Source organism: Phalaenopsis equestris, unplaced genomic scaffold (genome assembly GCF_001263595.1).
Source record: "Phalaenopsis equestris unplaced genomic scaffold, ASM126359v1 Scaffold000223, whole genome shotgun sequence".
In the NCBI taxonomy this organism is placed as follows: Eukaryota; Viridiplantae; Streptophyta; class Magnoliopsida; order Asparagales; family Orchidaceae; genus Phalaenopsis; species Phalaenopsis equestris.
In genome coordinates this window covers 533,109-558,919 of record NW_018164665.1, presented here as the reverse complement: position 1 = coordinate 558,919, position 25,811 = coordinate 533,109, and the positions used below count along the sequence as shown (strand labels likewise).

General features: G+C 36.8%; 1 protein-coding gene across 1 annotated transcript in view; it reads left to right on the top strand.

Annotated features, from left to right (window-relative positions):
* LOC110023203 (alpha-N-acetylglucosaminidase) overlaps positions 1–25,811 on the top strand; it is a 133,033-nt gene that overhangs the window by 56,468 nt on the left and 50,754 nt on the right. The window contains exons 9-13 of the mRNA XM_020722501.1: positions 5,545–5,575; positions 8,545–8,662; positions 18,763–18,813; positions 19,491–19,600; positions 19,812–19,914. Of these exons, the coding sequence (XP_020578160.1) occupies positions 5,545–5,575; positions 8,545–8,662; positions 18,763–18,813; positions 19,491–19,600; positions 19,812–19,914 (413 nt within the window). The remainder of the gene's footprint in view (positions 1–5,544; positions 5,576–8,544; positions 8,663–18,762; positions 18,814–19,490; positions 19,601–19,811; positions 19,915–25,811) is intronic.

The following is a 25,811-nucleotide window of genomic DNA, read 5'->3' as shown; positions in this document are numbered from 1 at the left end:
TCACCACCACCTTCAAGAGTCTCGTGGAAAGATTGTGGAACATTGCAGGACTTACCGATACAGAAACCAGACTCTGAAGTTGAAAGAGGAGCATGAGTAGGAATAAGAAAGTCGTCGGCAAGGGCAGTGGCATAGGAACGTAACGTCGAGACCATTTCTACAAGCAAGATGACCACGTCAGATTTGAGCGGCAGGCGAGCCGCGAGAAAGAGGCTATCGGGGAAGCTATCTGTCAGGCAGGGCGACAGATGCGCCGTCGAGTACGAGAGACGACGCGAGCCGCGACGGCGAAAGAAGTGCAAACGAGCCGCTAGCGAGCGTCATCGACTACGAGTGAGGAGAAACGACGCGAGCAAGCGTCGTCAACAGAAGAGGACTGCGACGCGAGCGAGCATCGTCGAGAGAGCTGCGAGCTCTTGAAGACGTCGTCGTGGGTGACGACTGAGAAAAAGAGAGATCGAATAATCACCGTCGGGAATCGCCATCAGGCAAAGCCCTACCGGAGCACGCTGCTGCTGCTGACGCCATTATTCAAACTGCTATAGATATATATTTGAAAGCCCGAAAAAAGGCTGATATATTAAATATAAAGAGAGATACAAATAAAATGTGTGGGAGGACCCAAGCAAGACACCCTGCCCGCACAAAAACCACCAATGGTTCCAAAACTAGAAAAAACATAAAAATACATTAGATACTTAAATAAAAAGCCTAACAGTGCCGAAATACATAGTATTAGGTGGCTAGAGAGCGACCCACCATGGCCCTGAGGAAGTGAGGTTCATCCCACTTTAGTCCTGTCCCTGACTCTAGTTTTTGGAAGGGATTCAGCTAGCAGATTGGTAAGGTGTGTATCATTCTGGTGTAGTCTTCAGTATATTCACCATGGCGCTGAGGAAGTGAGGGTCATTCCTCCTCCGAAGAATCAGTCTGATGGGGTGGTAGAGCTGAAGCAGAAGGACTACCAACCATAGTACCCACAATAGGTTCTAGTATATGTGAAGTATGAGTTGCCTCTACACCGGATATTTCCTGAAGAAGTGGAGCTGCGATGCTCTCCTGATTATCAGTCTGAACACTATCATTTGTAGGTAACAATCCATCAGTATTGTTTTCTATGGGGTTTGAAGGTGCCGGCATCACATCGCTCGCAGTAGCAGTAACGACAGTGTCATGGGGGGTGGTCCTCAGGGGCAACAAAAACCTCCTGTCTGGTAGTATCCTCCCCATATGGAACTAAAATGTCCAGAGCAGTGGGGTTAGACCCATCCTTATTCACTTGAACCTTAGATTTCAAATTTGGATGAAACTCGTGGCATTTATCAAGGACATGAACAAACATCTTATAGTGGGTACAATATAGGGGTCTCTGCTCCATGAAGATTTATTATCAATAACCATTATGGGTTGTGCCCAACCAGACTTCAATAACATCAGGTAAAGTAATAACCCTTTTCCTAAGTAGATATCCCTTTTCATAAGTAGTCTGACCACCAAGGGTCTGTTTAAGTTGAAAGTAGACAGATCCAGCTTCAAAGGATCCCTAAGGATGACCCCAATAGAGTAGAGAGCCTGATGGTGAAAAAATGTAACTTGAGACCAGGTAAACTAAACCATATCGGTACATTGATAGTTTAATGATTTGGGTCGAAATCAGGAGACCACTTGAGTAGCTTCATAGGGTTTCCGTTTACCAGCAATGTTAATAGATTTTTTGGAGAAAATCCAAATGTAGTCTTCAGACACGATTAACTGAATCAATACATGTCTCACATCCATGAGCCCCACTTTCCACTTTCCTGTTAATTTGAGGTCATCAAAATTTTTCCTGATAATTTCCATAAGTGGGTGTCCCCACTGAAATTTCCTAATAAGAACAAATTTGAATTTGTCAGTCAGCGTTGAAATTTCTGACGTGGAGAAAAAGAGTATTGTCTCCCACTTTTTCTGCTTGCATTCTTAATAAAGGGACGATCACCTATACTATCACGATGCTTCTTATAACTTGAAGGGAAGACAACCGCCATCTCTCCCAGAGGACTACCAACCACGCGGGCAAAGGAGATTTTGTCAGGTTCAACCGAAGAAGATGAAAGCTCCATCACAACAAAGAGAAGCCCTGCAAGTCGGGTAGAGGGCAAAAAAGACGAGTCAAAGGGTTTGGGGCGAAGTTGCGCAAAAGACAGTAACCGCAGATGAAATGCGCAGAAGACAGGGCTACGAAATCGCAGCTTGGCAGACAACCGCAGCTCTGCAGACAACCGCAGCTCGATCCGCGCAGAAAAGACCTACAAGTTGGAAGACGCAAAGGAGGAGACGACGAAACCACAGAAGCAGATGTCGAAGCCCTTCGTCCTTTGACACGAAAGAGAAGACGACGATCGCAAGGTAGAGTTCTTTGTCGTCGTCGTCGAGTGCGAGAAACTCGTCAAGTGCGGGAACTTCGTCGTCGAGTAAGGAATCAAACCAGGGTTTCGCCCAAGGGCGAAACCCTAGCAGAGGTTAAGGGATACATATATATATATATATATAGGGGATAAGTGTATAGTGTAAAACTTATGGAATCATGTAAAAGTTTAGTATAATATATATAATAATGTCAAGCCTCATAAATTAATAATTAATATATTAAGAATCCTCATAAATTAATACTTAATATATTAAGAAATAAGGTAGACGATTCTATACACAATTATAATTTATATAATTGAATAATTGAAGGTTAATTAAGTTAAAATTAGTATATATATTTATTATAGTTGTCGAGTTAAAAGGGCAAGGTCCAAGGATTAGAAAGGCAAATCAACAAAAGTAAGTCTTATGACATTGATAGGCATACATATGTTTTTAATTTACATTAGTATTGTATCTCTTGTGAACTAAATCTATGAGATAATTCTGCTACTTAGATAGATTGTCATTGCAAATTTACGCATGATCTATATTATATTGAATGATTTGGTCATATTGAAATGTATGATGTAGATTCTTTTAGCATGTTTATGTGTGTGTATGTGTATATATATATCTTTGTACGAATGCTAATTATTATAGAAATATAGTGTGTGTATCTTTGTACGAATGCTAATTATTATAGAAATATATTAAATGATATGAATAAAATGAATTTATATAATGCTTATATGTGCATATTGACTGATAGAGTTTATACCCTTAATAGTACTAGCAAGGAATGTTAAGGTACTTATGCATGTAAACTAAAATTGATGTTAATATTTAAGTAGCTTAAATAATATAATTTAGACAATGTTCTTATAACTGATGTAATGTATAAAATGGTTTAAATAATATAAGATACGGTATTATACATTTAATATTCTGAGTCCGCTTGAATGGTCATACTTGAATTATGAGTTGTCAAATGATTTTTATTTTGATTCATTTTGTTTGATAAGCATGCATGTTGCCTTCTTGTTTATTATATTATTGTAATTTAAAAAAGTATTAACTGAGTTGTTAGTAACTCCTGATGAATTAAACTACATTTCAGATTTAAATTATGGACTAAAAAATGAGTGATTGAAAAATAGTCGTAGATTGAATGTATGACTAAAATAAAGGAAATTAACTAAATAATTATTTTACTCTTAAGTTGATTTAAATTTTATTTCACCAGTGGCTCTTTCAATTTGTTAAATTATTATTTTTTATAGTAGTGATGGTAATTAAAATTAAATTCATTGTTCGATCGTCGATTTTTGCCTTGATAATTCCAAACATCGAGCCAGCTCGTGTTGGTGCTCAGTAAGCACCTTGAGGCTTCAAATATTCCCAGCCCAAGTTAGGCTTGTGATATCGGAGAACCCAAACAACAATTGGAAAACAAATATTATTATTGAATTCAAATATGAACTTATAAATAGAGACATTGAAATAAGAAATAACTACACACACGACACATAACTTGCGACTGGTTGAATCGAAGATGGCGGTGGTAGTTGTTGAGGGTCTGAAATGGTGGCAACAAGGTGGGAAAGTAGAGTAAGTGGGTGTATGTAATTACAAAACAGTAGGTCTGGAACAACAATTGCCTTTGTTGTCTTGCTGTGGCAACGCATGGGAAGGGGTCTCGACAAAAAGCACAACAATAACTGCTTGTCCAAACCCTAATGTAAGACATATAGGAAATAACCGGAAAGGAAGGATAAAAGAAAACATATTGAAAATTGAAAGGAATCGAAGTGGCATGGTTCGGTTAGGCTCTGTGCCGTTCGCTCGACTTGGGTGTCATGTCCGCTCCCGTAGTGGGAGATGCCAGTGTCAGTTTGTCTTTTTCATTCGAAGCATACACCTAGAGGCAATATGCCTTGAGGCAATTGAAGTGAGCCTCAAAATATTTTCTAGTCAAGGACTCGTGATGCTTGAAAGCTGAAGTTGAGGCCTTCAAGTACTGGTCTATGATTTATGGCTACTGGGAGAGGGGCCTGTGAGTGAGCTTCTGCATCAACCAAGCATTGTGGGTAGGTGTTAGGTTTTTAATTTTTTAAACTAGTTTGCTTTTCATTTTATTTTAATTAATTTGTTTTCATTTTCTTATGATTCTTTTTTGTTTTTCTTTCAAATACTTTTTAATTATTTTGATTTTCTTTAATTTCATATTTTTTTATTTGAATTTTTAGTTTTGTTTTAAATGCTTTTTATATTTCCTTTTTTTAGGTATTTTTATTTAACTTTTTAATTCGTTTTTATTTTTCTTCTACTTTAATTAGTTTATTTTTTGTGCACAACTAGTAAAAAAGTGTCGGATGATGCTTAAAATTAATGTGCTTGATATTTGAAAAGTTAAACCACCTAAACAAATGTAGTTTAAAAAAAATATGAAGAAAATGATTGAGAATAATCTTATTTTTGTTGTCAACAGGGCGGTTCTAATTTCGAAAGTGACAATCAAAGTTTTGATCTTTCGTTTAGCAGGGGAACTTTGGGACGATTGATAGATTTGTTGTAAATTTTAAAAAAGATGAGAACAATAACACTCAAGCAGCCCCTCTTTCAACAATCAGTGGATACTTCGTCATATTTATAATCCTATTTTAATTTTGTGTTTTTTTTTTTTAATTTGAGGCTTATGCGTCCCCTCGATCTAACTTTAAGCTTATGCATTCGTCTTAATAAGGTAAACACTTTAATTCCTGATTTCACCTCTTTAACCAAGAATCTCTATTTCCCATATGTAGTACCAAACCTTTCTATCTATCTTTATGGACAAACAAATATTTATATATGCACGCCTGTATATAAATTTTATCTGTGAAATTCATCAATTTTTCTTTTTTATTTAACATCGAGAAGCAATTTTCAGTTAGGTTTGGCAATTGTGCTTATGAAACTCTACCTGTTTACTACAAGGAATGCAGTTCAATTTCAATTTAGAATGACATATTTGATGCTGTTTAATTTATGTTATAATATCATGCTATGGTTTATGGCAGTTTTGTTTAAGAATATTAGTTTTTCAAATTTCTTCTTTCATTTATCAACTTTGTTTGGACTTGACTTAATTTGTACCTTTGTGGTTTGCAGAATATGGGCATATAACAAACATCTACAACTGGTAATGCCTCATTTTTTTTTCAATTCATTTGGTAATGTTTCTTTAGGTCGATTCTCTTATTTATAAGCCTTTTTCTATCTTTGATATTCTGCTTTCATTAAGGTAAATATTAAACATTCATGCAAAGGCAGCATTATATATCCAGTTCATACAAATTTTAATCTCTATGATGAATTGGTTTCACTTTATTTCCATTAGCTAATTTTAATCATATATGAGTTTTAATATGTATTTTGGTAACTTGATACACGGTAATCAATCTTTGAGGAAAGCTATAAAATTGGCATATCGAAATTGTTTTTATTTTTATTGCATTAGCTTGTGAACTTTGTTTTTCTTAGCAGAACTTCGTTTGTTACATACCTTTGTTTAGTGAAGATGGTTGGTTTTTCTCTTGTGAGTGTGAACCAATTTGAACTACTTTGTCATGTGACGCTCAATAGCTGGTGGCAGGAAGTCTGTGCAGTTGTCTCATCCAATTAGAGTAATTGTGTTGTTTGTTTTATTGTTTGGAGATTTGCATGCATATCACATAATTCTTAGCAATTTACTTATGTAACTCCTAAAATTTAATATTTATATTTATAGCGCTAAAATTTTCAGCATCACATCAACTTCCACTGAAACTAACTTTAGTAAAGTGAATTCATCTTTTTTGATGTGATTAAAATGTTAGTGTTAAATATGTAAATATATAAGAATCATGTGGTATATATGTACTTTGTATGGTGTTTGTGGTAAGAATTGTGTTATGTAAAAAATGGAACACTTGAGGTGGTCTAATGATTTTTCTTCTGTTGATTATTGATTTCACAGTTACATTGGTACAAATCACCGAAATAATGGTAGAACTACATTTGTTCTTTGTGTAATTTTATCTTGAAATGAATTTGGGTGATTTCTATATCATCATGTCCTCTATTTTGTTTTATTGTATTTATGATAGGAGTTCATATACAAGCATTAAATTTTAAGAATGAAATGCAAGAAGAATACTGCCAAATACGCCAAATTGCAAGCTTTTGACTATGCAGTCGATGACGGAAACAAATATTATTAAGCAAAATAACTAGTGGTATAATCAAAACTCTAACAAAAATGAAAACAAGGCTAGCAAGAGTCGGTCGCGGACTAAGGAAAATATTTGCGGACATCGGCGGTGAGGTTTGTGCTGGTCGGTGGTTGGAAGTGGTGACAACAGATGGACGGCCCGATGGTTAGCGGCTGACAGGTGGCAGGAGGGTTTGGTGGTTGCTGAAAGGGGAAAGGAAGGCCAGCGGGTGCTGTAGGAAGGATAGTAGCAGGCGAAGGTGGTGCTGGAGGGACCAGTAGGTGCGGGCGTCTTCTAGAAGGGAAAGGCCAGTAGGTCTCGACTGGACTGGAGGGGAGCAACAGGTGTGGGTGGCTGCTAGAAGAGGAAGTGCATTCAACTGTAGCAGTAGGTGCAGGTGACTGCGGGAAGAGTAAGGGCAGTCGGCGGCTGATGGAATTGCCGAACAACTAGAATGAAGCTGGAGAACACAGCAGTTGTGGCAGCGGGTGGATGGTGAAGGGCAGCAGGCAATAGCGGTGCTTGGAGTGGTCGATGAACTCTAGGTGTTAAATATGTAAATGCACAAGACTTCAGTGGAATGAATGTAAATCTCCTAAGAAGAGAATGGGGAAACGGATCTGAACAACTGAAATAGATGAACTGATAAATAACTGAATGCATGTAAATCTCCTAAGAAGAGAATGGGGAAACTGATCTGAACAACTGAAATAGATGAACTGATAAATAACTAGTTAAGAAGTATGGTAAGATTTTCACAATCAAGCAGTAGATGTTTTCTATAAAAGGGTAGAGTCCAAGAAGGCTTGCATAATGTTACATGGTGTGAAAATGATCATGAGAGCCGGGGATATGAAATTGAACATTAGTATCAAAACTGCCAAATTAGCCAACTCTCTGCCAAACCATTTCTCTTTTATTGAATTCTTGTCTAGTTCTAGTTTAGAATAATTAAACAACTCTGGTGAAAGAAGCTAGCAGCAATTGCACAAGCAAGTGAGAAAAAAATGAGAAAATCAAAGCATACATACTATGGTTTGATCGGACTTATTGGATCAATTCCAGAAACGTCTGTCGCTGGTAGCATCTGTCGCCTTGAGTTGAATGTAGGTCGTGCGAGCAAGGGGCGAATCAATATAATGGGAGGTTGCTCTACTTGCGGGTAGGAGCTGACGTGAGGAGGAGAGTGAGGGATCGGGCGTGAGCTTTGCTAAAAGGGGGCTGGGGCATCGTGGCGTCTATCACGAGGGAGACAGGAGTGCAAAGGGGATTTTTTGTGCGTTTTAAAAACAGAAAAAAGACGTTTTCCATGTTTTGAATGTTTCCCCTAAAAATAAAATTAAGAAATAAAATAAAAAACAGATAAATAAATGCAGTTTTTTTTTTTTTGTTTTTTGTTTTCAAGATAAAACAAAAATTTATCCGAAACAACTTCTTAGTGTGTAATATTTTACCAGTTGATATTTTCACAGAGGATCTATGCATTCCACTCCCATCTTTTAAAGAAAAAAGGTGTTGTTCTCTTTGAATGGCGCAGACCCTGTGTTGAGAATATATATAAATAATACATTATACTTGTTTGCTTGGACTGAAGTGCTGCAAAAAAAAAAAAATTAATTTGCTTTGCAGGCTTCTTTGCTCGTCCCATTGTTGCAATTCAAAATGCAAATACCCTGCTTTTCTTACTGCTATGTGAATCCACTTCCAATACCATTGTAACATAGGGAACTGCATGCAATTAGAATGGCTAGTTTCCTTTTTTGAGAATTTACACTCATTTTGTTCTTGCTATTCTTGATAGTGGAAATACTTAAATATTGCTTCTTGGAAGGCGATTAATTTTATTTTTATTTTGCAACTAAAACTATATGTTGGATTCTGTTACTTTTGTTGATATTTAGTTGGTTATTATGTTTAGTGACACTTTTAATGAGAACTTGCCGCCAACAAATGATCCAAAATACATCTCATCACTTGGAGCTGCTGTGTATGATGCAATGGCTCAAGGTGACGGTGATGCAATATGGTTAATGCAGGTACTTAATCTTATTTTATTATTTCGCCAAATCATGTTTTCTACTTGATAGACTTTAAAGGTATGTTATAACCCATTTCTAATTCTACAGTTAGTTTAAAAATATTAATGCCCCCACCTCATGATGATGAGAGATGATTGCACTAGAGGAGGTATAATGAACAATACTAGGTTCATTTTAATTTTTAAAGGTAGCATGAAGAATAACTTTTGCCTTGTAGGAAGAAATTAGGTTTTGGCAAAATGAAGCTCAATGTTAGTGGGCATGCCTCACGCACTTAAGCTGAGCTATGAAATTTAGTAAGTTTAGAAAGAATGTTGGGGAACTCTTCTCAAAAGGGCTAATATGGTACGGTGCCTTACTTTTTCTAAAGTTGTGGGCTTAGATGATGGTTGGGTCGGTTTCTGATGGACGGAAAGAAAAATAACTCATGCATATAAAATTTGAATTTAGAGAGCTTTCAATTGGCTAAATATAATTTGAATTCATTAAAAGATAGATAATGTCACGTACACAGTTTTGATTTAGGGAGCATTCAATTGGCTACAAATAATTTGCATTCATTCAATGATCAATTTATTATATCAATCAGTTAGACCTAATGAATCCCTATGTATAGAAATGAGATTGTAAGGACACGACTAAACATTTAAATTTAAACATATTCCTATCCATTTCAAACAAAATTTCAAATTTGAACATATCCTTATGCAATGGAAATTAAATCTAATAAAATTATTCAAATTGAAGAGAATGATACCAGAGTTAACCCAAACAATAATAGAAAACTTAATATTATTACTTGAAGCAACTAAGAGGTTGCAATCAATGCACTTAAAAGAAAAAATATAATAACATGAAGCCCAAACATCAGAAATAGCCACAGAAACAACACAGATAATCAAACTAGGGGGGATCTTGGGGTAGTGGTGCTGATCGGTGAGATTTTCACCCTCTGACAAGGTAACAAGGAGTTGTTGAAGGTTGGAAGGTGCGGCGAAAACAAAGGGTGTGAACGACTGCAGCGAAGGGGAGGAGTTGTGACAAGGACAACAAGATGGAAGGAAAGGAATGGATGGCTTGGTGTCTGGAATAGTAGAAAAAAGCAGGAAAATGCTGTTTTCGGGCTGCTGCAGTGTAGGAAATGTCTGCGGAAGCGACGGGGGATGCGGGGAACTGCTGGACGGGAAGAAGATGACTGTCTGGGGTGGCGGTAGCGAGGACATGTGGCTGTATTGGGAAACTGCAGGGTAAGCAGCAAGTTCCAGCTATTTGAGACACCAATACTATCAACCTCCGACTCAAAACTCTCAGTGATATGATTCATCCTCCGTCTCCCAACCTTCAAACTTTAAGGAGAACCTCTTGCAGCAATGCAAGACATCCTCCTGATTGTTTTGGGTGGGAATATGACATTGCTAACTTTGTTTTGGGACATCCTCCCGATTGTTTTGGGTGGAAATATGACATTGCTAACTTTGTTTCATTTTCTAATATGTCATATTTACAAGGAGTATTCATTGCATCTTTGAACACAGTCTCTTTATCTAAGTGTGAGCAGGTTGCTAAGGAGGATCCCAAGTAGAAAGTGGCTATACATGAAGAGCTTAGGACTCTCGACAAAAACCAAATTTGGGAGATAGTGCTACTACCAGCGGGAAAAAAAACAGTTGGGTACAGGTAGATCTTCATAGTAAAGTAAAATCTAGAAGGGAAGGTGGTGTTGTACAAAGCAAGACTTGTGACGAAATGATACAATCAGACATATGACATTGGCTATGATGAAACTTTTGTACGAGTAGGAAAGATGAGCATAGTGAGGATACTGATTTGTCTGGCAGTGAAGGCTAGGTGGAGATTACACCAAATTGATTTGAAGAATGCATTTATTCATGGTGAGTTACTGAAGGAGGTATATTTGGAGGTACTACCAGGATTTGGTGTAGTCCAGATAGTAGACATTATGTGTAGGCTCAGAAAGTTTCTGTATGACTTGAAGTTGTCCCTTCGAGTTTGATTTAACAAGTTTAGAAAGGCTATCGTGGGCATGAGATATCGGCATATGCAGATTATACAGTGTTCTTTCAACAACATGAAGGTCACATCACTATACTTGCTGTTTATGTTGATGATATCATTGTCACCAATGATGATGATACAAAGATTATTCAACTAAATGTAATGTTGAGCAATGAATTTGAGGTGAGGGATCTTAGATAGTTCAAATACTTTCTTTGAATTGAAGTGATCCATGTACCCGAGGGGATGGTTTTGTTCAAGAGAAGCTGCAAATCTACAGTGTCTTCGATTGACTAGAAGGCCAAGCTAAGTGCAAAGGCAGGAAAATTGGTTGATTGTGAGAGATACTAGAGATTGGTGGGCCATATGATCTATTTGTGTCACACTCAATGCGACATCTCTTCTGCAGTGAGCCTGGTAAGCCGCTACATGCATGTTACAATTACCATTTGGATGCAGTGTATTAGATTTTGATGTACCTGAAGAGTGCACCAGGGAACAGGTTGACCTTCAGGAGGAATGGACATGTAGACATTGAGGTATGTTGTGACGCTGACTGAGCGAGTTGTGCAGATGACAGAAGATCCATCTTAGGGGGCAACTTGCTCTTTCGGAAGCACTTGGAAGAGTAAGAAATAGTCTGTAGTAGCGAGGTCAACACCAGAAACAAAGTATAGGGTCATGTCCTTAGAAGTTGCCGAGATGATGTAGCTAAGAGGCTTGTTGGTCGAGCTCAAGGAGGACCAAGGAACTCAAATAAAGTTGTGGTGCACCACCAAGTCGACAATCAACATTGCCAACAACTCGGTGCAACATGATAGAACCAAACATGTGGAGATTGATAGATTATTCATCAAGGAAAAATTGAATAACGGGCTACTAGAGCTAAGTCATGTAGCCATTAGAGAGCAGATGGTTCACTTCCTCACTAAAGGACTTAGTTCATTAGATTTGTCTAGGTTATGTGACAAGATGAGTTTAGTGGATATCTTTTGCCCATCTTGAGGGGGAGTGTTTAGAATTGGACCTTATTTACAATCTTATTGGTAAAAAGGGAATATTGAAGAAGTTTAGGGGTGTATTGTAAAATATTGTAAAACTCTATTTAAGCACATGTTATGAATGTACAAAACAAGTTTTGAACAATTCTTTCTTCAAATTTTTGTTTGTCCTATAAAATCTCTTCATTACCTCAAAGCCTACAACTTGAGTATGCATAGAAGTGATCAACAAATGATGCCAGGTCAGTGCATCTGTTACTCTTTTCTCACTTTTTGCTTTATGTTTAACCACTAACTAAGACGATGTCAAGAACTCCATCCAGGACGAATGTCAACTCTTCAGTTTGTTCTGGTTGTTCAAGAATTTCAAAGCCTCATGATCCATAAATAAGGTGGAATCACTCGTCTGCAGGTAGGGACTCCAGTGAATAAGAGCTCTCGATCGCTCAGTACTACTCCGATTCTTACATTTGAGCCGTCACACTTTACCTCGAATAGCTGATTGAAGTATGGTAAGGCCAATATTGGTGTCTGAATACGAAATGATACAATCAGACATATGACATTGGCTATGATGAAACTTTTGTACGAGTAGGAAAGATGAGCATAGTGAGGATACTGATTTGTCTGGCAGTGAAGGCTAGGTGGAGATTACACCAAATTGATTTGAAGAGTGCATTTATTTATGGTGAGTTACTGAAGGAGGTTTATTTCGAGGTACTACCAAGATTCGGTATAGTCCAGATAGTAGACATTATGTGTAGGCTCAGAAAGTTTCTGTATGACTTGAAGTTGTCCCTTCGAGTTTGATTTAACAAGTTTAGAAAGGCTATCGTGGGCATGAGATATCGGCATATGCAGATTATACAGTGTTCTTTCAACAACATGAAGGTCACATCACTATACTTGCTGTTTATGTTGATGATATCATTGTCACCAATGATGATGATACAAAGATTATTCAACTAAATGTAAGGTTGAGCAATGAATTTGAGGTGAGGGATCTTAGATAGTTCAAATACTTTCTTTGAATTGAAGTGATCCATGTACCCGAGGGGATGGTTTTGTTCAAGAGAAGCTGCAAATCTACAGTGTCTTCGATTGACTAGAAGGCCAAGCTAAGTGCAAAGGCAGGAAAATTGGTTGATTGTGAGAGATACTAGAGATTGGTGGGCCATATGATCTATTTGTGTCACACTCAATGCGACATCTCTTCTGCAGTGAGCTTGGTAAGCCGCTACATGCATGTTACAATTACCATTTGGATGCAGTGTATTAGATTTTGATGTACCTGAAGAGTGCACCAGGGAACAGGTTGATCTTCAGGAGGAATGGACATGTAGACATTGAGGGATGTTGTGACGCTGACTGAGCGAGTTGTGCAGATGACAGAAGATTCATCTTAGGGGGCAACTTGCTCTTTCGGAAGACCACCAAGTCGACAATCAACATTGCCAACAACTCGGTGCAACATGATAGAACCAAACATGTGGAGATTGATAGTTTATTCATCAAGGAAAAATTGAATAACGGGCTACTAGAGCTAAGTTATGTAGCCATTAGAGAGCAGATGGTTCACTTCCTCACTAAAGGACTTAGTTCATTAGATTTGTCTAGGTTATGTGACAAGATGAGTTTAGTGGATATCTTTTGCCCATCTTGAGGGGGAGTGTTTAGAATTGGACCTTATTTACAATCTTATTGGTAAAAAGGGAATATTGAAGAAGTTTAGGGGTGTATTGTAAAATATTGTAAAACTCTATTTAAGCACATGTTATGAATGTACAAAACAAGTTTTGAACAATTCTTTCTTCAAATTTTTGTTTGTCCTATAAAATCTCTTCATTACCTCAAAGCCTACAACTTGAGTATGCATAGAAGTGATCAACAAATGATGCCAGCTCAGTGCATCTGTTACTCTTTTCTCACTTTTTGCTTTATGTTTAAGCACTAACTAAGACGATGTCAAGAACTCCATCCAGGACGAATGTCAACTCTTCAGTTTGTTCTGGTTGTTCAAGAATTTCAAAGCCTCATGATCCATAAATAAGGTGGAATCACTCGTCTGCAGGTAGTGACTCCAGTGAATAAGAGCTCTCGATCGCTCAGTACTACTCCGATTCTTACATTTGAGCCGTCACACTTTACCTCGAATAGCTAATTGAAGTATGGTAAGGCCAATATTGGTGTCTGAATCACATTCTCCTTCACTGTATTGAAACTGGATTGAGCTGCATCTATCAACTGGAACTTGAGCTGTGATGTGCCTGAAGCTCTTGATGAATCAATGATGCCAGTCTCAAAAACACTTAACTAGGTAAAAGACTGGGGGTTGTCCAATTCATAATTGCCTCAATCTTTGCAGGATTCATCTTAATGCTTGCATTAGACACAATATAACTCAAAAAACATACATTTGCTATCAGGAAGTGGCACTTCTTTGAGATGCATATAATTTCTCTGACCGCAAAAGCTCGAAGATTTGTCCTCATGTGTTACAAGTGCTCCTCCTTTGATCTATTGTATACCATAATATTATCGAAGTACATCACTAAAAACTTCCCAATGTGAACCTAGAACACTTGCTTCATCAACCTATTGAGGTGCCTTAGTTAACCTAAAAGGCATGATTGTCCACTAATATTAGGTTTTGAAAGCAGTCTTCCGCTCATTTTCTGATCTCATCCGGATCTGGTGATATTTATTGCATAAGTCGGCCTTGGAAAAGATAATGGCTCTATATAACCGATCCAAGAGGTCATCCAGGGGAGATATAAGGAACTTGTATTTGATAGTGATCTTATTGATGACCCGACTATCAATGCACATCCTCCACAATCTGTCCTTCTTGGGTACCATCTAGGAGGGGACAACACACGAGCTAGTACACTCTCTCTGACCAAATCTCTCACAATGAGATCTTGTACCTGTCATTGTAATTCCTTGTACTCTGTATGTCTCAATTTATAGGCAAGCATGTTGGGCAATGTTGATCTGGGGATGAGATCTTTGGCATGTTGAATGACCCTCTATAATGGCAACCCCTCTAAAGGCTATTAGTCTTCACGTACTGAAAGTCACATAGCAGTGGCTATATGGGTTCTAGTATCTTAACCTCCTCCTTATTTCCCTCTAACAATACTAAATCCATTGCCAATGAAGCCTCTCATATGGACTACAAGAAGGCCCCTCTTGGGACTATCGTCTCTTCTGTGATGTGCACTCTCGCATCTGTGACGGGCAGAAGGACTGTGTCTTCCACCCTTAAATAAATAAGTGTTCTTGAACCCTTCGTGTTGGGCCTTGTGGTTAAATTGTCACGATCTCTCCAACAAAATATGACAAGCTAGGTATCACTTTGCACCACACCTGCTTTTGTAGCTGATCTCCGATCGAAAACTTAACCAAGCACTGTTGATCTGCGTATATCTAGTTTCCATTTTTCAATCAAGTAAGGGAGTAGGATTGTGAATTTTTTTTGTGTGGCCAATCTCTATTTCTTCACCATCAGAGTGGATATTACAATCTCAGAGCTCCCACCGTTAATAATCAGATTGTAGACATTTTCTTTCATGGTACACTTGGTGCGAAAATTCTATGCCTTAGCCACAAATGATCCTTCTCCTTCTCATTTTGCAGGACCCTGCTTATGGAAAGCATTTCTACCTCATCTCCCTGGAGTAAAAGCTCCTCCTCTTGGTCCTATGCTTCCTTCTCACTCACTTCTTTGATAACACCTTGATCAGTGAATGAAACAACTCGGCTCATGGGGCAGTTGGAAGTTGTGTTCGTAGCCATGGCACCTAAAGCATCTCATGGTAGGCACTGTATAGGGTGAATTGCTCTTTTCGAGTTTCTTTCTACTCAGATTTATCTTTTCACTTCTCTTTTCGGACTTTTCAACTCCTTCAGATGTACCCTTGTTGTCAGCTACAGTTGTAGGTGATTGTCTGAATGAGGGCGGTTGTCTGTTTTTTCTTTGTTGTTTTTCAACTTTCAAGGCTAAGGTTTGGAGATCTTTCAGTGACCAATCGGTTTGCAATTGCACAAAGTTGTTGATAGCTGACTTTAGGCTCTCCAGCTATAGGTTATGGTATATTTCTCAAACTCGATTAACTCACATTACATCTGCAACTGGTCAAACTTTGTCATAAACTCTTCATCGTGTTGGGCCTTGTGGTTGAACTGCCACGATCTCTCCAACAAAATATGACAAGCTTCCATAGGTATCACTTTGCACCACACCTGCTTTTGTAGCTGATCTCCGATCGAAAACTTAACCAAGCACTGTTGATCTGCGTATATCTAGTTTCCATTTTTCAATCAAGGGAGTAGGATTGTGAAATTTTTTTGTGTGGCCAATCTCTATTTCTTCACCATCAGAGTGGATATTACAATCTCAGAGCTCCCACCGTTAATAATCAGATTGTAGACATTTTCTTTCATGGTACACTTGGTGCGAAAATTCTATGCCTTAGCCACAAATGATCCTTCTCCTTCTCATTTTGCAGGACCCTGCTTATGGAAAGCATTTCTACCTCATCTCCCTGGAGTAAAAGCTCCTCCTCTTGGTCCTATGCTTCCTTCTCACTCACTTCTTTGATAACACCTTGATCAGTGAATGAAACAACTCGGCTCATGGGGCAGTTGGAAGTTGTGTTCGTAGCCATGGCACCTAAAGCATCTCATGGTAGGCACTGTATAGGGTGAATTGCTCTTTTCGAGTTTCTTTCTACTCAGATTTATCTTTTCACTTCTCTTTTCGGACTTTTCAACTCCTTCAGATGTACCCTTGTTGTCAGCTACAGTTGTAGGTGATTGTCTGAATGAGGGCGGTTGTCTGTTTTTTCTTTGTTGTTTTTCAACTTTCAAGGCTAAGGTTTGGAGATCTTTCAGTGACCAATCGGTTTGCAATTGCACAAAGTTGTTGATAGCTGGCTTTAGGCTCTCCAGATATCAGGTTATGGTATATTTCTCAAACTCGACTAACTCACATTTCATCTGCAACTGGTCAAACTTTGTCATAAACTCTTCCACTAATAGGTCCCCCTGTTGTAAGTTATGGAGCCTTAGAAACACATCTTGATTGTAATAAAGAGCTAAGTATTTTCTTTGCATCTCCTTCCTTTTTCTTTACCTCTACAAATTTTTCGACCAGAAGGAAGCACTCTTTTTCAATTTGATGGTGGCAAATTTCACTCTCGTCTTCTGAAGGAGATTCTATCGACTGGCTGCAACCATTCGATAAAATCATCTGTATCAATCCCTCCATCGAACTCCAGTAGATCTTTTTTTTTTTACTCTGATTCCCTTTGTCTTCCATACATCACCTCCTCTCATGACCTCTTCTGATAATGAATTATGAAGCGTCGTAGTTTGTCTTCTTCATTACTGAAGTTCTCTTTATGGAAAGGGTTCAGATTTTTGTCTCTTTCTCCTCTTCTACTCTCCATATCACGATCGAGGGTAATTTCCTCCTAGGCCCCGTCATCATTCTCCCCGAGTCTCTACTATATCTCTCGTTGTATCTCTTCTCGGGTAGGTTTAGACATGTGTCTCATTGGTGGAATAGCTAAGGTTTGGATTTGTAGGAGTGGAAGAAGTTATTTAGGATAGGAAAGAAAAATTTTGGTGCTGAGAGCTGTAGGAAGGTTAGAAATCCTAGGATATGACTAGGGTTAGACTAGTTCTGATACCAAATGATATCGGAGTTAACCAAAAACCGCAATGGAATAAAAATATTATTACTAAAATTCAAAAGTGTTACAAGTAAAGTCTTAAAAAATAGGAAAATAACAACACAAACATAAAAGACAACCTAGGGTGAGGAATGAAGGTGCTTAAACGACTGGATAACTAACAAGAGGTGGAGTGAGTGGGAGCAAGCCAAGAACTGGGATGGGAGCGGCTGGACAGCAATGGTGCGATGCAGGGAGGGCGGGCAGCAATCTGGAAGGAGCAAGGAGGAGAGGTAGCAGCAAGGCATGTTTGTAGGGAGGGAGGCATCAAGCTGGCGAGGGGGAAAAATAAAGGAAAGATGTGGAGTAAATCGCCACTTTGGAGCTGGATACAACCAAAGCACAATCGGTCCTTGGATACAGCCATTGCAAGGGAAAAGACGCTGATGACGGAAAAAGCTGAAGCAAAAATTGACCTGTCCAAAAAATAACATATAAATACTGCTAGGGTAGCTGTTGGTGAGGTTCTCGCAATTAGGAGGCAGTTCCAAATGAAGAAGTGATTGTGCGGTCCTCTCCTCCCTCGGGATGAAATGGTTCGTGCAAAACAACACTTGGTTCGAGAGTTGGGGCTGTCGTGTCTATTATTACCTGAAAAAATCTTCATGTTCTTGAAACACTTAAGCTCCACCTTTTTTGTGAACATTACGATGATAGTATATCTCAGCAGCTATCTAATTCAGAATGGAGTATTTGGAGTGTTTATTCTCTAGTGCATTAGAAATTTCATGTTCTTTGTACGAAAATGCGCTTAACTTAGAAGAAAATTTCACTACACTCCCTTGTCTTTTCATGGCTTCAGTTTGGACAGTACAAATGAATAATTTTATGATTTTCATGATCCATGCTATGCTTCATTATTTGTCTTATTTTTATCTCTTTATGTGCCGATTGTAGCTTTCTTTTTTATTGGTAATTTTTGGTAGTTGTTTTTGTTCCAATTAATATATTTTGCTTTTAACAAATGACCCACATTTATCCCATGGAAAATTGAAATGGGCATTAATTGCTTTCAGACTCGGCTTTTTGGCCATCCCAAGAAGATGAGTCGGATTTATCATTTTGAGCATCTAATGTTATTAGGAATTTAATTAACTACAAAATGTTTCATTAAATTCTAATGAAAAATTCTAATGCAATTCCGAACAATCCTGCTTAACATTCCAAATTTACTTTGTTTTGGATAGCATAACCAACTTATCCTCGAGACATTTAAATACTACATGGACAAATTAAGCATATTCATTTTTTTTCAATATTTATGAATCATCTAGAAAGATCTTTGGCTTTTGAGATCTTTTTTGTATGGTAAATTAAATACCTCTCTAGTCTCTTTTCACAGGGTTGGCTGTTCTCCTCCGATGCAGGATTCTGGAAGCCACCACAAATGAAGGTATGAAAGTTTCATATTTTCGTTCATTTCTTGAATTTATAATTCATCTTTAACATTTTTCTTATCCGATGATTTGGCGTTTTCACTTTATGGTTCCTATTTTTTTTCTTTCTCCTTAAGTTCTACATAAAGTGGTAAAACTTCTATGTTACTATTGGTCTAATTCTTTCCTTCTTAGTTTATTCACAAAATTCTATTTAACCATATCTTACTACTGCATCTTGCTATAAAAACCTGAATTCTGTAAGTATTTTTTTTTTAGCTAATTTTATGTTTAATAAGGGCTACCACCATAGTAGTTTATAAAATTTCTATTCCAATTATGAAATCATATTTTTAGTGCAAAACACTTCTAACATTGAATTCGCAGTAAAAATTCCTGATCATGTTCTTTTTTATCTTATTTATTCTTTAGATTCTGTTGTAGTTGATATTACATTCTTTAAATTTTCATGGTTTATACCTTCTTTAGTTGCATTTCTTTTCTTTTCTTTTTCTATGTATCATCTACATATGCTACTTGCCTTGTGCATTTATTATAGCGTATGTTGTCTATTTAGTTATATTGATAAAAGAACATACAAGAGACTTATCACTGCTTAACTACCAAGCATTTGCTAGCATCCCGGTCCATGTAAACTTGTCGTAGCCTCATATCTTATTTCCCTTTTTTGCAGGCTCTTGTACACTCTGTTCCAATTGGGAAAATGATTATCCTTGACTTATTTGCTGATGTAAAACCTATATGGAAAATATCATCGCAATTTTATGGTGTTCCATATGTCTGGTACTTTCTTATAGTATGTATGTTCATTATTGATCATATTATCATCCTTGTTACAGTTCTCATATCTGACCCGGTCTAGAAAGTGCATTTTTCTTAATACCAATTGGCTTTATTTTTCAGTTTTTTTTAATGCATAGCAATTATTTAGCTTAGCCAGAACCAAATTTTAAATTTTTTAGGCATTTATATATCATTATATGTCATTGTTCAGGTGCATGCTACACAACTTTGGTGGCAACATTGAAATGTATGGTATACTTGATGAAATTTCTTCTGGCCCCATTGATGCCCGGGTTAGCCAGAACTCAACCATGGTAAGTGACATGTATTTTAATGCAATCATCGTACTTGTTAGAGGCTGTGAAATGGAAATTGTTGATAACTTGAGGGAAAAATGTGGGTGAAAGCCTACTAATGACTTGCTCCTTTAAAAGAACCTTTTGCCTCTAAAGATGCATGTTGCGGGTTCATATAGATTGCACAACCCAGTTTGAAATTAGTGCTCAGCTTCTCTTTGTTAACACTTTACCAGTTGAGTTATGGTTTAGAGTGACTTTTTTTTGGCATGCGCATGAGATATTATGACAAACACCAATTTCATGTCTTACAGCTACCATGATTTACTTTGTCTAAAATTGTTGTTGTTCACCTAAATGTTCACAAGCAGAAGTAACTATAATATTGTTCCTCTTGAGAGGAGACCTATGTTGATGTCTTAAGTTTGGTGGCATCAAGGGGAAGTCTTAACATGTATTATGGGTCATCTCCCCATTAATCTAAAGTTGTCTACTCAATCAAGTTCATACTCAGTCAAAGCCTACAAAACACGGGCAATGTTTGCCAATTTCTATGAAATTAAGTCGAACTATATTTGCAGGGGGTCCACTATATAGAATGTGGTCAATATGTGTGTTCAAAGCATGCATTTCGAACCTACGAGGCCAGAAACAAGTAAGGAAGGCCAATTGCAAACAATAGTCTAGTTTTTGTTGATCATGTGGACGATGGCTTATTTGTACAAATGATGAGCTAATTGTTTGGATGATCTATATAGTCGGCTCATGCATGCAAAAATCTATTACATCCATATTCTATATATAGTTTTAAGTTTTATGTTAGATGTAATAAATGAAATTGTAATAATAATAATAATGAATAGACATGAAGGATAACCATCTCTTCGTTTCGACTTAAGAGTCGTATATCCCAGTTTGAATCAACAGAATATATATATATATATATATATAGAGAGAGAGAGAGAGAGAGAGAGAAGAATAGCTTTGTGCGTCCCCTTGCCGATCGGTAGAGGAGAAGGAAGAGCAAAGAAGAAAAAAGAGAAGGAATGGAAGAATTCATCACTTACGTGCATGGGAGGTTTTGGTGTTTGTGTAGCTGAAGGAGTAAACCTTAGCCGAGGGAAGAGAAAGAACCGTAGCTTCAAGAAGGAGCCTCACGTGTGATGTCACTATCATGTTGAACTCTAGTCGAAGGAAGACAACAGAAGGCAAGGGCACAACTTAGTGCGTGAAGTGGAGAGCTGGCCCTGACGAAACGCTAGTTGAGCAGCTCTTATGTGAAGAGGAAGTAGGTGGAAGGAAGATGACCTCTCGCATGTTGTGCTAGGTCGAGCCGAGATCTAAGGAACGAGGGGAAGACTTGTGCATATCGGCTTAGGGCAACTGATCAAGGCTTATTAAAGTGAGATTCATAATTTTTTTATTCAAGCATTATTATTTTGATAGCAAATTTTATGGATTAAATTAATTTTATAAGTATTAAGGTTAATGTTTATTATTTTATTTCAGAAATCTTAAATCAAGGAATTTAAGTTTTGGAGTTAGAAATTATTGTTTTCACACAAGAAAGAAAATTGTGAGTAAGGAGGGAGATCCATCAAAGAACTGATAAGGTAATTGTTGATAAGGTAATTGTTAATGTAGACTATTTATTTTGAGATTGGTAAAGATTGACGGTACAGTGAAGTGAAAGAATAAACTTTCGTAGGGGCCACTTAAAGGTAAAGATAAATATTTACTTTATTATATGTATTAACTTGATATTTTATTAAATAAAGATTTGTATTATTGCTTTAGATACTTTTATAGTTGCATGTTGCAAGTTAAAAGAATCATTAAAATAAATGAAATGAAATGATAATAAGGGAAAATGATTATTCAACTACTTTAAAATGAAGTATTTAAAGGAAATAAAATTTAAAGACTTAAGTCATTTAGGATTACTTCTAGATCGTACTGGTAGGGGATATAATACACACGTGCACGAAAAAGAAAATAAAAATGGTTAAGATATGTTTTTTTATGCAAAATTTTGAATGTAAATACAAGCACAATTTTTATGATACATTCGGTTTTGATGGTAATTCTAATGTCACTTCTTAAAAAGATTAAAAAGGGTGAATATTTAAATTGGAACGAGAAGGATTAAATTATAAATGAAAGCTTATAGTTTGATTTATCATTAAATTTCATTTTTTGGGACATTTATGTATAACATTTGCATATTAATTTAATACATAAAAAGATTTTAATTGCTCGCTAGGTTGTGTAATTTATTTTTGAAATTTAATGGTTTCTTTCAGGAAAGTATTATATTTATATAACGGATAGGCAAGTGATGATTTGCAGGAGGACTATTACACTTATAAGTATTATGTTGTGTTGTGGTTGTAGTTATTGTACTGCTTACTTCTGAGTGGTGATATTGTTATGCTGGTTTGAGATGTTTACTTGCAGACTAAGTATTTAATTTTTGACATTTTTATTTCTGTGTAATATATTTTGTAGTTTCTTTGTTACTGTTCTATAAATTGAAAGTTATGAAAATCAGTGGAAAGTAAAAGATATTATAATGCCGTCTGATCATAGTTTCTGACTTAGTTAAGGCTAAGCTATTAGACCGAGTCATGATATTAGACATCATGCATCTTAAGCCCTTTATCTACATCATATCTAATCTTTTCCTAGGATTTTTTGTCATGTCACATGACTGTTCATCCCTGCTTAGCATAAGTTGTAATAGAGGCGGGTATGGCTTGATTAAATATATCATTAACACCCATTTTGAAATTCTGCTCACCAAAACAAAGTGTGTAGTAAATCAAGAGGGATTTTGTGATTAATCCAAATACTTCATTCATACAACTATGGAGCTTTAATAAACATAGAAGTTTTTTTGCATAACATTAAACTTTCATTATATATATAACTTAGCTTATTTTATATCTTATTTCAAATTTATGCATCAAAACATAAGGTAGTTGATTTAAGATATGATCCTCACTCAACTCATTCATATCCTTACCTCCATTTGAAATAACAATTAAAGTACTTTTTAGTGAGCTTAGAAACTCAGCGAGATAAGTAATTATAAGCTAAAATTGAAACATTCATGTATTTAAACCAATATTTTATGATCATCATGAGCTGAACATGAGAACTTAAAATAAGGCAAACATGTCTAATGCATTTCTTGTAATCATTATAAAATGATCTTTCTTGAATAATTGGCAATATAATACATGAGTAAATCTTACGAAAAGTTTCAAGAGATGTTTAATGTTCGGTAGGTAGGTATGTATGTACGTACGTACGTACCTTGGTGGCAAATAAGAAGAAAAAAATAAAATTATTACATGATCAAAGATGAAATGAGAGATGCAACATCGGTTCCTACCAGCTCACTGCAAACTAGATGTTCAGACCCCAACTTATATACGACATGATCAAAGATGAAATGAGAGATGCAACATCGGTTCCTATCAGCTCAAGCTGAGGCCATATGAGAGACTCCAACAGAGTTCTCATTAGTGGTCCAAGAGTGTCGTTAATCTGAAGAACCAACATCAAACACCGGACAACCGAAGATAAGAGAAATTCATACTTTTTTCATATTTATAAACTCCTTCCTTACTTTCGCTTACTGAGGTCCATGTCAGAAATGGGGCATTTGTACCACGTCTAGAAGATTTTATAGAGTTCTTCAGATATTATATTCAATTCAGCAGTGCACCTACCATCAGGTGTCCATATAGGAGGGATGAACCACACGTTTGAAAGTATCTTAAGAGCTTGAGGGGGAAGAAAAATTTTTAATGGGATTCAAATCCTATTAGTGAAGAAGTTTTCTCTCTTAAGTGATTTCTAGTGAGAGTGGTGCGGCCTGCCACATATTTGATCCCATATTTGACTTCTCCTCGCATACTTATTTATCAACTACATTTTACTGAGTACGAGAAGTGGAAGAATCATGTTTCAGACTTGAGGGCTTGACAGCTACATTACGGGAACCTACATCTACACGCAACTCTAGCTCAGGATATGTCAAATGAGGATTCATATTTATTCAATCAAGATATGTTGTGGAATGTCAGCGCTTAAAATAATTACTTTTTAGGAGATTAAGTCATTCCCGATACCTTCAGTGAGGCCGACCTGACTACTATGAGGAAACAAAAGCTTTAGCAGACAAGGGTCAGAGCTCCTTCGACCTCGGGAGATTGATGTGGGGGTGCCCAAATCGGCGTGAACGCGACAAATGTCGAACGCAATCGTTCCTGCCTTACCCATATAAGGACTTTGAAAATCAATTAACCAGGTCGCCTTTTTTATAGAACAAAGTTGTAAATCTCACTTTACTGATCCCATCCTCTTCCTTACAAATATTGGAGTTGACGAGTCAAGTAAATTTAATAATAATGTCCATATCATAAATATAAGAATTTGCAAGTCCAATCCTCTTTGTTAGGACTAAAGTTGACTCGATTAATTTCTAAAAGATATTAAAATTATTGAACATTTTTTCCATTCATAGTTTTGTTGATTGAAAATCTAAACTGGATGGGTTAATTTCAATCCAACATTCGATCTAAGTTTTCAAGTCAACACTCAGGTTAAATTAATCACTTAAAAGTTTAAAGCAAAACTCATCTACTCTTCGCAATAGTTTGTTAAGGGTAACAAACTTCTGACTGACTTTAGCTTCAAATAATGAATTTTATATTAAGTGTACCCTTATATTGATAATAAAAAAAATTGCATGGCAATAAGAATGTGGTTTGAGTCTTCTATCTGCATGATTTTGCCATCAAATGACACTACAAATAGTGGTTATAGTAGTGGTTATAATCGGGGCTCTTTGATCGGGTGGTTGTGTCAAATGCACCATTATATTATAGTGGTTATAATCGGAGCTCTTTGATCGGGTGGTTTCAGAGCTCACTGATCGGGTGGTTGTGTCAAATGCACCATTATATTACGGTCACGGCTGTAGCTTGCAACGGTCACGGCTGTAGCCCGCATGTTCTCCAACAACTTTCTGTTTTTTTTGAGTTGTGAATCATATGTGTATAATTGATTAACACAAAGACTTATATCAGCTAAGACCAACTTAAATTTGCTCTCTTAAACAAATATCCACCCTTGATCTACAAGGGTTTTTTGGGCGACACAATCCATGGTTGTTGACAAGGATTTTTCAGTCAGGTTGGGTCGACTACCTACTTTGATTAAATAGATAAGGGTCCACGACGACTCGGGACGACGGAACCATGGGATCTTGATTAGTTTTATTATCATTTCCCTCACCATATGCTTTAAGCTCCAAGTGATAAATTTTACAATTTAGATTGTAAGTCTATTATTATTAAATATTCAGTGTTTAATGACTAGCGTTAATTGAAAGTCCTCTCGTTTTATCAGGAGGGGTAATTAACCAAAGAGGCTTGTGCCTAACGGAAACTTTGAACCCCGAATAAAAAATTCCTCACAAAAATGGGAGAGAAACCTCTTGGTAGTGTTTTATCTAAAATTTAATATGCTTTCTGAACCTTTGTCCCTCAAAAAAAAAAATTCTAGAGAGCGGTCATTATTTTTGGAGCCCACAAGTGAATGTTTGTGTTGAGGCTTGAATAATGAGAAGCTCCTAGTAGGTTTCTAAGATGAAACATTTGTAGAAATATGGGACAAAAATAAACTAAGTCTTATATGGAAAGTGAATGAATGGATGACAGGCTATATAAGTAAAGAGTAAGATTAAGTATGAGTTGCACTTTTGATATAATAGGTGGACTTTAATTTCGAACTCAACAATCAAGCATGCTTGTGATTGTGCCTTATTGGATGATACACATGCTTTTGATTAGGAACATGGAAACTAACTGTGAGTGGGATTGATGACCTTTGAGTGCAACATC